The sequence below is a fragment of the Sinocyclocheilus rhinocerous genome, unplaced genomic scaffold, assembly GCF_001515625.1.
Source record: "Sinocyclocheilus rhinocerous isolate Xijiao unplaced genomic scaffold, SAMN03320098_v1.1 scaffold95, whole genome shotgun sequence".
Lineage (NCBI taxonomy): Eukaryota > Metazoa > Chordata > Actinopteri > Cypriniformes > Cyprinidae > Sinocyclocheilus > Sinocyclocheilus rhinocerous.
This window is the reverse complement of record NW_015662004.1, coordinates 1,549,123-1,562,689: the sequence shown is the minus strand read 5'-3', so window position 1 is coordinate 1,562,689 and position 13,567 is coordinate 1,549,123. Positions and strand designations below refer to the sequence as shown.

General features: G+C 37.6%; 1 protein-coding gene across 2 annotated transcripts in view; it reads left to right on the top strand.

Annotated features, from left to right (window-relative positions):
* Positions 1 to 13,567, top strand: part of LOC107727277 (transcription factor COE1-like) — a 139,698-nt gene that overhangs the window by 84,466 nt on the left and 41,665 nt on the right. For both annotated transcript variants that reach the window (XM_016537101.1, XM_016537102.1), the window contains exon 7: positions 11,660 to 11,741. In XM_016537101.1, the coding sequence (XP_016392587.1) occupies positions 11,660 to 11,741 (82 nt within the window). The remainder of the gene's footprint in view (positions 1 to 11,659; positions 11,742 to 13,567) is intronic.

The window sequence follows — 13,567 nt, the reverse complement described above, 5'->3', positions numbered from 1 at the left end:
AAATAAAAGATCAAAAGGATTAACAAAGCAGATTGATTTCCACAGCCTTCTTTGATCATATTTACCAAGGGTGCCGATATTTTTGGCCATGACTGTATATCTCAACTAAACATTAATGTAATCAAATTAAAATTGTGATGGTGTGTCTTGACACCATGTCTACACCGGACACGAGTGGCGCGGTGCGACTCGACAAAATACTATAGAACCCATTATAATCAGTGATGTTGTCTAGGGCTGCTTGATTATGGCAAAAATCATAATCACGATTATTTAACACGATTATGAGTGGGCCACATGACCAAAACTTTATATGAGTGATTTATTTAAAGATAGCGATATATATATCAAATATATATTTTTTGTAAATAAGGTTGCTATGGCATCTACATTCTAGAGACCAGTGAAATTTCACAATTCTCAATGCCACAGCAGAATACTAGGGTAACTAATATTAGTAGGGAAAAAAAAAAGGGTCCTCAAAAATTATTGAAAATAATTAAACGGTCAGTAGGAAAGGACAGAAAGGACAAATACGATAGAAAAAAGGATACAAATGAAACAAACAGTGTAAGTCTAAAGTACAGCCTACTCAGCCTACTACAGAAATTGAATAATTGAACGTAAAATAAAACAGCATAGTCTTCACTGTAAGAATGAATCTTCCCTTGTTTCTTATTAAAGCTACAAAAGTCCTTCAGTCAAGAGCAGTGAGTGACTTTGTCTTTTGTTGTTTGTTTAACCCTTTCGCACGTGAGTTTAAAATATTCTAGCTGAGCCCCCAGCGTGTTTTTTTTTTGTGTTTTTTTTGTTTTTTTTTTTAGGCGACCGTTATTTTAAAATGTATCGCCTTATTGTTTCCATGGCAACTTGTCATGTTTCACACACATGCTCACTATATTATGAAATATCTGATATTCCGATTCTGAAATATGTGCAATTAAATCTATTTGGTAGTTTAAACACTTTTATATCGACCGTGTTAGTTGATCTATACCGGGTGATGGGCGCCGCCATGTTAGTTCGCGCTGAATCCGAGCTGTGGGATTTACAACATGCAAATTCATCCTCTCCTCCCGAAACACGTTAAAGTAGATCTCCGGTAAACTGGGAGAAGAGCAGAGTAAACTTTATAGTTACCTACACAGTCTGTATATGATAACAATAAAAACATGTTGTCAGATTATATTTGTAAGGATCATTACTGCCGTTTACGTAGACATCAGCGTGCATTTTACAAACTGTAAATGTATGGTTTTGCTAGTACTTATGTGTATTTAAATGTCTGAAACCTAAAATAAGTATTATATGGTTGAAAACAATGAATATTTGTGATAATATGACAAGCGCTTAGCGCGTCCGATCTGGCTCTGCGCCAGCCAAAGCGCGAAAGCGGATTTAAATTCAGCAGTTGATGACGTGACGCACTGGAAGTTCTAATCACACCGGTGTGATCGTACGCTTCAGGGACCAGCCAAGACTGATCACACCGGTGTGATCGTACGCGTCAAAGGGTTAATATTAAGCACAGTCGACAGCAGAAATATAGCCTGCTGTCACTTTAAGAGATGCGCGGATCCAATTTACTGTTACACACGTATTTTCATTCTCAACTGTTTACGTTTTGTTATTACATAACCGATGAGTGTTCACGTGAATAATCACCAAGCGCCACATTTTGACACATTTTTGCATTTATTTGACCATTTAGGCGTGCACCTTAAGCTAAAAGTTGATTTTACATGTCCGTGTTGTTCCGTCTCTGAGCGCATGCACAGAAAGCCTCCTGAGGAACAGCGCAAGTTCTCTTTCGCGCTTTTAAAAACATGAATAAATCGAAAAAACTTTGATAAATCAAGCACGTCCCATTTTGCGAAAGTCATGTTACATGTTTTTACTGATTTGCACGTGAAATTGGGCTTTTAAAGCACCACTGGAAAGGGGGCGGAATGGGGTGCAATAATCGTTTTATCTCGATTATTGTATTTTCATAATCGTTGTCGAGGACAATATCGTAACAGTATTTCGATTAATTGCACAGCTCTAATGCTGTCTACACTGGACGCGCCGCAACAGCTAAAGCATTTCTACAATGACTGGATGCGTCACGCGAGCGTTGCAAATCATTTGAATTTTGTTTCAGTACGTCATAAATAGAACGAGGCAGCAGTTTGCTGTCAGGGATTTGTCGTGTCTCACCGCGGCGCATTCAGTGTAGACTGCATCACTGATTATAATGGGTTCTATAGTATTTTATTCCGCCGCGCCGCTCGCGTCCATTGTAGACACGGTGTTAGGCACACCCCAAATACTCTCATTGGTTGAGACGCATGATGACGACCATCCCAAACCAGTACTGATCAATATCCCACCCCTCCTGTGACCCATGGTTTGTCTGTATGTGTATTCAGAGCCAGTGAGCAACGAACTTTCAAAATAATAATAATAAAAACAGCATTAATGCGCGATAAAATAATTGTCGGCATTAATTAATTAATTAATGCGTTAACGCGATAATAACGCGTTAACTTGCCCAGCCCTACTGTTTGAACCAGTCTGATAGACTCTTCACTGAATGAACTTACTGAATCCATTGAACTGTTGAATCAGCATCAATTTGTCATTACTATATTATCGAATCAGAATAGAGAGCTTCAGGAAATTTTTTAACAGCCAGCCCCATGCATTTTCCTGATTAGGAAACTTAGATCAGCATGAAAGAGATTTGGTTAGGACACGGTGTAGAAATGTCTAATTTAATTCTCATTCAATTGTACCATTTTTCCTCAGATGAAGGACTCTCATAGTAGCCTCAATCCCTTCTCTTCTCTGGCAAGTCAAACCCCTCCCAAATCTGATCAGATGGACCATGAATGAGGTCATCATCTGGAGACAGTTGACCAGTCAGAGCAAGAAACCGTCTTCTTGTCCTTTTATTTGTCTCTGCTGAAGACAGGATAAGACAGGTGGAAGAATGTGGACGTAGTGGCTGTCAGTATGAGTTCTCAGTGCTTCGACTTCACTCTGCTGTCTATGAATTATTTGTGGAGCCAGCGATGACAAAAGAGTGTGTCCCATCATACGTCACCTCAAGCTCTTTTGATATTTGCGAGAAGAATGACGTGGAAACATCCGTACTCAGGGTGTTATGTGTATCCGGCGAGCATTTGTACAGCTGTACACACACAAATCTATGCCTTTGATATGTGGAGAGAGACATATGATAGCCAATTTCTGGTTGAGATGGGAAAGTGCCTCTCAGCGTTGTGTAAGCTGTCTGCTGACATGTGCAGAAAATTGTTCACATGCCTGGAGCGTAGAGTTGGTTAGCTGTCTTGTGCTATAGAGTGTGCGAGATGGTCTCTGTGTACACTGCAAGGACTTGTTTCAATTCTGTAATGATTGCTGGATGTGCCATAACAAGGTACAATATTTTACGTTCCATTTGAGACAAATTTTTCGCTCCCTGTGGAGACACATCAGAACCCCAAGTGCAGTTTATTAGTATCAATTACGAAAAAAATAAACCTTTTCAATATATGAAAACAAAAGTGAGATTCAACATAGGAAACATGCATGATTTGAAAAGTCAAGTAACTTTTATTTGTCTAGTGCTTTATACAATGCAGATTGTTTCAAAGCAGCTTCACAGTGATAAACAGGAAAAATAGCAGAATTAAAGATGCATCAAAATTAAGATAAATTCAAATTCTGTTGTAAAATAGCTCTACAGAAGACAATAGCGTTATTATTCAGCTCAAGTCAGTTCAGTGTTGATTTGGTTCAGTTCGAAAACTATGGTAAAGTACAATGCCATGAATTGAAAATTTAGTTTTATGGCTTCTAGTCCATGTCTGTTAGCTTTGAGGCCAAATTATTAGTATGAAAATAAATAAAAATTGACAGTATCTTTTGGGAAAACAGACCAAGAATATCGATGACTCATGACTCACATAGAGCGTAGACGTAGCGTAAGCTCCAGTTAGAAGTGACGAACGCGGAAGTGCAGAGGAGAGAGCAAAACAAAACACCAGTCACGAATTAAAAGTACAAAACGAGGATTTGTAAAGAAAAATGTCGGAGGATTTTGATATAAGCCAAGAGGAGACTGGTTTTCCTTTGCTGTAAACAAAACTTGGTTCTCGCGAGACATATTCTAACTGGAGCTTACGCTACGCTTAAATCCTGCCATCCCCTGGAACACCACTCTCTTGTGAACGCACTTGTGACAGTTAGAAGAAGCTAGAGATTATGGTTTATAAAGTTTTAAATATGGATATTTTTCTTACATGAACGCATTGCTTCAGAAGTCCTTTATTAACACCCCAAGCTGTGTGGAGTACTTTTTATGATGGATGGATGCACTTTATTTTGCTTCAAAATCTCGACCACCATTCACTGCCATTATAAAGCTTGGAAGAGCCAGGACATTTTATAATATAACTCTGATTGTATCCGTCTGAAAAAAGAATAAAGTCATATACACCTAGGATGGCGTGAGGGTGAGTAAATCATGGGGTACTTTTCATTTTTGGGTGAGCTATCCCTTTAAATTGCCTTTTAATATGTTCCTCCCCAACTTCCTGTTTCAATAGGAAATGCATCAACAAAGTAAAGGAAACTTGTAAATCTCATGAATATGATCATTTTAATATGTCAGCCAGACAAGAGGGCTCTATATACAAAAAATAGTAATGGAATCACAAGGGAAAAAGAAAGCAAAGAAAAAAAGCGAGAGACTTTCAAAATAAGAGGCTAAATAAATTCAAAATAAAAGACTTACCACGAGACATGAAGACAAAACAAAAATCAACACAATCATTAGCCAAACAAACTCTCTCACTCCCAGTGCGCTTCATCCTGTTTTCCCTCGTCTCTTGGCCTAGTCTAACCCACCACTCAATTTACCTCCCCAGAGAAGACAAACAGACAAAGAAGAGGTATAAAGCCAGTGTTTGTGTGCAAGAAAACAAAAGTAGTAAATCTGCCAGCCCCCAAGGTACGAGACCCTCCCAGCCCTGCTAACCGTTAATCAGCCCTGCCTCTGTGTGTGTGTGTGTGTGTGTGTGTGTTAGCTGGGCTAATGATTTCCCAGCTAGACAACCACACCAGCCCCCCCACGACCCCCTGAGCTAGCCCCCAAAATCAATCTTGCTCTCATGAATTATTGAATTGTTTGCCTTCAGCCTTTTACAATAGACACTAAAGGAGACCTGTCTCTCTCTTTTCCTTTCTCTCTTACACTATTTTTGCTCTCTTTTGTGTGTGTGTGTGTGTGTGTGTGTGTTAGCTGGGCTAATGATTTCCCAGCTAGACAACCACACCAGCCCCCCCACGACCCCCTGAGCTAGCCCCCAAAATCAATCTTGCTCTCATGAATTATTGAGTTGTTTGCCTTCAGCCTTTTACAATAGACACTAAAGGAGACCTGTCTCTCTCTTTTCCTTTCTCTCTTACACTATTTTTGCTCTCTTTTCGTCTCTCTCTCTATTTCTATCATTGGGTTGGTTTGTTGGAGACTCTGTCAAAGAGGTTTCCAGAGGTCAGGTCATCTTTCTTGCCAGGTGAAAGTATGGACTGTGTGTGTGAGTCAATTCCCTGTTGGGTCAATGCAAGATGCTGCCTGTAATAAGGATGTCAAAAGTACCAGTACTTAAGTGGATGCTACCAGTCTTTCTATAGTACTGATAGTGAGTTCCAACACTGTATAGGAATGTTTAATATTTATATTTTTTTTATAAATGTTTTTAATTATACATAAAAAAATGTAAAATACTTATTATATTTAATTATTAAATTTCCCTCGTCTATTATTATTATCCCTCGTATACTACTATTATATAATTATATTAATCTCTTGATTTGATTCATGAAGTAATATAATTTAATATACAGCTTCCATGTTTTGCATTGTTGAAATATTCTGAAGGTTTGATGGAATCCTTCAAAGGGACGTGAAACCCAACAATAACAACAAATTACAAACCATCGACATTTTCATTCATTATCTATTTGTGTTTCTAGTTCAAGTAGCTATATTAGCACCCCAAAAGAAGGTAGTTGAACTTAGCAGTCCAACAAGGTGTCTTGTTATAGAATAACTGTGCTTACAACACCGAATATAAGCATGAATATGATCCAGGTGAACCAGTCATCAACTTGATTTCCATATCTCCAGGGACCTCTCGGTTTGATTGACAGCTCTCTGTTCCCACACTGGGGTGAGCAATTACCAGTCCTGCATATTAAGAATTGCTTCCGTAAAATGATTCTCCCTCGTGATTTTCTCTTTCTGTGTAGTTTTTGGGACTGGTGTTGCATTTATGCATATTTGAAACTGAGAGAGAGAGAGAGAGAGAGAGAGAGATTTCATCTAAAAACATGATAGCAAGAGTTAGGAGTGAGTCAAATCCATAGCAGTGATTTAATCATGGCATGACATCATCGTTTGAGTGACATCACATCTAGTAATCATGTCACACCCTTTTCGAGTCATAGAACAGGCATTAAAGGAATAGTTAATTGCAAAATGAAATCAGCCTCATGTCATTCGATACCCATGTGACTTACGTTCTTCCATGAAACACGAGGAAACGTTATGAGAAATGTTTACGCTGCTTTTTCCCAATGAAAGCATACAGTGGCAAGGATGTTTAAAAAGCACCAAAAAGTGGAAAATGATCTGCATGCATTAAAATACAGCTGGTCAAAATGCATTACACCACGTTTGACACACTGACAATGGAGAATCAATGATATTTCACGACAATGACAATCAGACTTGGCCCAACATATCTTATGAGCGAGAGGAAGATTGGAGAACTATATGTCATATGGGTTTAGAGTAAATTATGACAATTTTCAGTTTTGGTTGAACTAAGCTTTAACATTAACAGGGAGATATGTCTCTATTACTTGCAGCGCATGATGTGTGATATATGTGAGACTTCACTAATTAGATGACAGACTTTTTAGTAACACTGATATTATTTAGTAACTGATAGTGGCATTATTTGCAGTTTTGAGTCAAATACAGAGTAAAGACTGTGTGAAAGAGAAAAAGGTGGGATCATATGGGTACACTGTTCCGAATTCAATTTAACCAAGAAAATATGCCAAATAAAACATAACCACCAATTTATTTATTTGATTACACACATATGTAAATGCACACAAGAATATGCCTAGTATTTCTCTTGCCATGATGGTGTTGACACTGTTGCAATAGTGGTATCAAGTGACTGCTGCTATCAGCATTGAATTCTCACCACTACATCAGGAGCCAATTCTACAGTATTCAACAAAATGATTGATCTGGTCAAATTTAAGTAAATTGTTCATGATTAATGTCTATTTGCGTGTCATTTTATGTACATATGCCAGTGCTGTAAAACGAAACTGTATAAATGCTCAGAAACATAGATAATTTGCAATTAATGCATGGTATAACTGCTTTATTACTATGTTATAAATGTGTAATAACACAAATTTAAATCTCTCTGTAGGGATTTGGGCAATAGTGAATGGTATAATTTAAATCATGCAGAATAGATTAGTTGGTGAGGCTGAGAGAGGAAGAGACCAAGTGAGTGAGTGAGTTCAAGGAGAGAGAGACCTAAAAAATACAAAGAAAGTGGATAGGGAAGACCCCCCTCTCCCAATCTCTCTCTCTCTCTCTCTCTTTCTGATTCACTTGGAAGTGTGCGTTAGCCCTCATAAAATATTGATGTTGGTTGTGCTCAGAGCCATAATTGCCATCTCAGCCCGTGAATAATTTATGCTGCTGTGCTGTTCACATGGGCTCATTTACTCTTGGTGTGGCTCGCACCATACAGGAATATGGCACAAGCAGCTATGGCCGCTGTTTTGCATTTATTAACCAAATTAGATTATCTCATGCAAAAGCTTCTCTCATCATGATATCAGCCCTAATGAATTTCAGGAAATGCAAAAACCTGTTTCTTCATCGTCAACCATTCGCAATCCAGTTTAACCAGGCTCTAAATGCGCTGAAATAACCAAGTTTATTTAAATTACGCCATTGTGATTTGATTCAACATACTGCCCCTTTCTATTAAGTTATGCTCATTAAAGACACATTACACAAAACTACTAACATTGCACTATTATGCTTAAAAAGATATACAGAGTTCTGTCATGGAACTCTAGATGGCGCAGTCCTATAGGTGTAACTCAATCTGACCTAATGACATCATTATCACATGGCACAGCTGATTGGTTCTCTCCTGTATCGGTAGCCAATGAGCTCGCTGCTCAACATTCAAATATATGATTAGTGCTGGCAGTAGCAGTTGCAGCTTGCTTCAGAAACCCTCCACCTTCCCCAGCTCCACCTGTATAGATCTGCTACGAGCTGATTCATGTACGCTATATGGGGGTTATTTCATGTATGTTATATTTGCAGCAGCAATATTTCTTATATGCTCACAGCAGCATGTTGTGGATGTATTGGCAGTAGCAAGTCTGCAACTCTGCCACAGCAGCAGCAGCAGCAGCGTTGCAGATCTATTCCACCAAGACCAAATACATTAACATTGTCATGTACATTACCATGCCAATCCCTCCGAGAGTTGTCATGACAGAATTTTTTTAAATTTAGTTTAAAACATTTAGAGTTATTGATGTTGGTCTTGAGTAAAGGAATTCATAGCTATTAGTTTGCCTTTTTATCCATGCTTTTATTAACATTGCGGTATTTAAAAAGTGAATTTTGCATTTAGTGTTATTTATTGATCTACTTGTCACAATAGATGCAGTTGATTAAATGATTGGATTGATAATATAATGTAATAATCTTAATTTTCTACAGTAGACAGATTGGATTGAGATTGGTTTTAAGTTAAGAAACTAGTAGATTCTTTGTCACCCTTTTTATTTATACTTTTGTGTGAGAGTGTTTGTTTATGATGTTGTTCGTGTTCCAGATGTGAACTACAACCCGAACTAGTCTTGCCTTGTCATAATGATTAAAAAATAAGCATACTAATCATATAAGAGATTATGCAAGTCATTGTATAAATTAATGACACTTTTAATGTATTTTTTAAATAAATTAATCTTTGTTTAGTTTGGTGTATCCTCCTGTTTTTCTCCTGAATTCATCAGCGGTGGTGTATTGTGATCTGTTCTAGAGAGGTCACAGGTGTCTCACTGTTAGCTCGTGTAAGTAAGTACGGCTCCACACTCAACCCCTCTAGTAATTGGCCTTCATTGGAGTGCCCTTAACTGAAGACGACAGCAAGGTCCTTTCAAATAACCATAGGATGACTGTGAGTGTGTGTGTGTGTGTGTGTGTGTGTTCATGAGATGATCCACACACACCTGAGTGCTCTTTGCCAAATAACTGGGCTTGTCGGGTCACATTAGGTCAAAAGTAAGCAGCCTCCTGATATTAACCTGACACGTATAAAAGCACATACCAAAATGGATATACACACACAAACGCACATCTACAGTGAATTTGGACACTTAATGTAGGAGTGCCATTATATTAAAAAGCTAAATATTAAAACTAAGTGGCATCTGCAAACAAATGTTATTTGAGATTTTCTAACTTCACTTTTTATTAATTCACAAATTGCACATTCCCCTTGACAGTTTTAAATGAATTATTAGTATCTTTTTCACAGTGCATTCTGGGATTGCTTTCTCTGTAAAGGATAGATGTGATGCTGCCTTCAAATTTGGCTAAAAGTAGGTGCCTTACTAGGCAGCATAATTAAGTTACCAACCTTTTGGAACAGCCTTTGTGTCACAATGATACTTTTGGAACTGAGCAATTGTGGGTGTGTTTGAAACAGAGTGAGCAAGTTATAGAAAGAATAGCTGATTCATTATATAACACATTCAGTGTCATATTGACAAAAGCGACAGACAGAATTGCAAACAAAGAGGCAAGAGAGGGAAGTACATGAGAAAAAAGGTCCTGACAGACGGGAATGTGCCATGGCATTATCCAGTTAGACACACACACTGTTTGTATGCCAGTCAGAGCAGCTGGTATTGTGCTGTTACAGCTCTAATGCCAGTCTGTGAGTGAAGGGTTTGTGATAGTGCCCATGAATGTGCCTGCTTTCTGCTTCCCATGATTACGAGAGAGACAGACATGTTTTTCTGTTTGGTTGGGAGTCTCTGTGTGTGTGTCAATCGGCGAGCTGTCTTAGTAGCGTTTCCCCACGCGACAGATGGACACTTCCACTTTTCAGCACCCTGCCTGTTGCTGTGTGTGTTTGTCTGTGCATGTGTTCGTGTTACTGAACTTTTAGAGTGTGTAAAAGCCCTTACTCTCTTTAAAAATGTTGTATGGTGGTTCTTGAGTTCAGCAACCTTTTTTCTAATCAAGAATCTTTTTTGTAGCATTGGGTTATTTGGATATTTGATTATATTTATATATATATAAATATACTTAAGTATATTTCTTAAGATAAAGAGTTTTTTATTTTATTTATTTATTCACATATATCATGAATTACTAATTTATATACTAATTTATAAATATGTCGATTTTTTGAACATTTTACAACCTGGACTAACATTGCCTTGTCATTAAAAGTTCAAATTATCTGATATTTTAAGAGACATTTTTGACTTTGACACACAATAAAGGTCTGCAGGGGGCTTCTGTAAGATACAGTTTTCTGGTGTTTTGTTTTGTTGCCACTACATGATTTTTGATGATTTTTTGATGACATGTTTTTTCCTAATAAAATATTATGACAAACTACTTATGTCCTGCTAAAAGGATGAATGGATTTTATTTCAGAAATTAAAACCATTCTCATCATGAAAGATGTATAAGTCATTGATAGTCATTGATACGTACTTCTAGGAGTTCTCAATATACAGTTTAAGTGTGCTATTCACTAACAAAAAGGACAATGACTTTTATATGTCACACCTCTAGTTGCTGTTTCAACAAGAAATATGTCAACATATAAGAAATTTGCGCTCATCAAACTATTTAAAGGGATCTTTAAGGTACCAGTACATAGATGTTTTCTTAAAGGGATAGTTCACCCAAAAATGAAAATTTGATGTTTATCTGCTTACCCCCAGGGCATCCAAGATGTAGGTGACTTTGTTTCTTCAGTAGAACACAAACAATGATTTCTTAACACAAAATGTTGCAGTCTGTCGGTCTTATAATGGAAGTGAATGGGAATCACGGCTATGAGAGTCAAAAAAAACATACACAAACAAAACCAAAATAAACCCTGTGGCTCGTGACGATACACTTATAAGTGCATTACCGCCACCTATCTCTCAAATGGACCATTGACACTCCTAATTGAGATTGTAGATAGAGTGTCAATGGTCCATTTGAGAGATAGGTGGCGGTAATGCACTTATAAGTCTGCGATCCGCCGTAAAGCAAGAAGAAGAAGAAGACGCCTCACGCGCCTGCTGTTGAGAACGCGCTCAGGAGGACGCGCCACCGCTCAGGACAGTTCGAACAGTTCGGACATTGCGTGAATCAGAGGTAAAAAACGATATAAATACTGATCTGTCTAGTTTTTGTGAACTGGTCAACTGGCCCATTTACAGTGTTTAAATGTTTATCCATCCTGTTTTAACGTTTCAGAACATTCAAAGGATTCCTTCAGTCCACCGCTAACCAACAATTCATCTTCTTTTGCAGATTTTTTCTCAAGTCTTTCCTGAAATGCAATCAGAACTGCCTGAAGAATGCAGGAAATCCACGGGACATGCGGCGCTTTCAGGTAAACCATTTGTCTTTTAACCTTTTCATTCATTAGCTCATTACTTCTGCTCACTTTCCAAACATCCATCCTTCTGACTCAGTGTTTCCAACTCTCTTAGTCTGCTATTTCACTGTCAGAGGTTTGGTGAACTGGTCAACAGGCCTATTTACAGTGTTTAAATGTTGATCTATTCTGTCTTAGCTTTTCAGAACATTCAATGGATTCCTTCAGTCCACCGCTAACTAATCATTTTTCTCCTTTTGCAGATTTTTTCTCAAGTTTTTCCTGAAATGCAATCAGAACTGCCTGAAGAATGCAGGAAATCCACGGGACATGCGGCGCTTTCAGGTAAACCATTTGTCTTTTAACCTTTTCATTCATTAGCTCATTACTTCTGCTCACTTTCCAAACATCCATCCTTCTGACTCAGTGTTTCCAACTCTCTTAGTCTGCTTTTGCTGATCTGGTCTGGTTCTGGATGTTTTTGTATACCAGTGTAAAATATTTGGAGTAACTGTGCTCTCATTTATTTATTTTTTTTTTTTTTCATGTATGAAATATTCCTTTCTCTGCATGTAGTTTTACTGTCTTCAGCATTTGATGGTATTAAAAATCTGGCTCCAAGCCTGTAAACACACTCTGCATAATTGCGCAACTGCACAACAATGTCATACACGCAGTCTACTAATGCTTTAATGACTGTTAGTTCACATGTCGTTGCCAAGTTACTTCTAGTTAGCAAACTGTCTAAAGTGGACTCAAAGTTCAGTTTCCAAAATATCAGCCTGTTTTGGATCAGTATTCAGTGTTGAAGTAAGATATTATCTCAGCAGCTGTCTGTATAGTTCTGTCTATAAACTAATCATTTGCAGCACTCTACGAGTGAACGAGTCATATTTTACACAGCGAGCGTGCAAGAATGCAGGAGAGAGACTTTCCATCACACACATACACAATGTGATGTCATAGTGCGGTGGCTGCTAGCAGTCTCAGATGTTTCTTCTAAAATTCCTTAAAGGAGAACAACAAATAAGACACATGTTGAGATACAGTAAGAGAACAGAAATGTAAATGTGATGTACTTTGCGTAGCTCAAATAGATTGGTCAGATTTGACCTTGGAAATGAGAAATATTTGAGCTCATAGTAAGATCTTTGACTTTTTTTTTATTTTTTTTTTTAGTTCATATCGCTTTTGAAACTTTAGAGGAAAAGCATGTGATTACTAGGGTACTCTTCTCAGGAGAAAAATCTGAGAAGCAGAAGAATCGCCATTTGAAAATGCCCATGTCATTGCAATCTACGAGCAACAATTGAGATATTAAAGGGACTCACACCTCTAAGCATCAAGGACCGTGAGAAGTAAAAAAAAGAGACGGCGATTAGGTAGGGAGAGAGAATAAAGTGAAACTATATGCTTAGCCTAAATATCATAAGATTTTAGTCGACTAAATCTACAGTAAATTTAGTCGGCTAAAATCTAATGGGTTTAGTTACAGTATAATGCATTTATTAAGCATTTCTCTAAAATTTCCGAACTCATTGTATAGGTTTGATATTAAGGTTTTATCATGATAGGCACCGATTTAACTGCTGTGACACACAACATGCCCTTATGTTAAAATTAAATAAAACCACTTCTCATAAAGAACTAGAACATGGTCTTCTTTTTAATGAAATACCAATGGTTATATAGGCTAATTATGCATTCTTTACAGCAACTTGTTTACCATTTCTATAAATAAATTTAGATTCATCTTTAGGGCTACTAAAGTTTTTCAGTCAAGAGCAGTCCATGATTTTCTGTCTTTCTTTTGTTGCTTGATTAACATCAATGACTCGGAC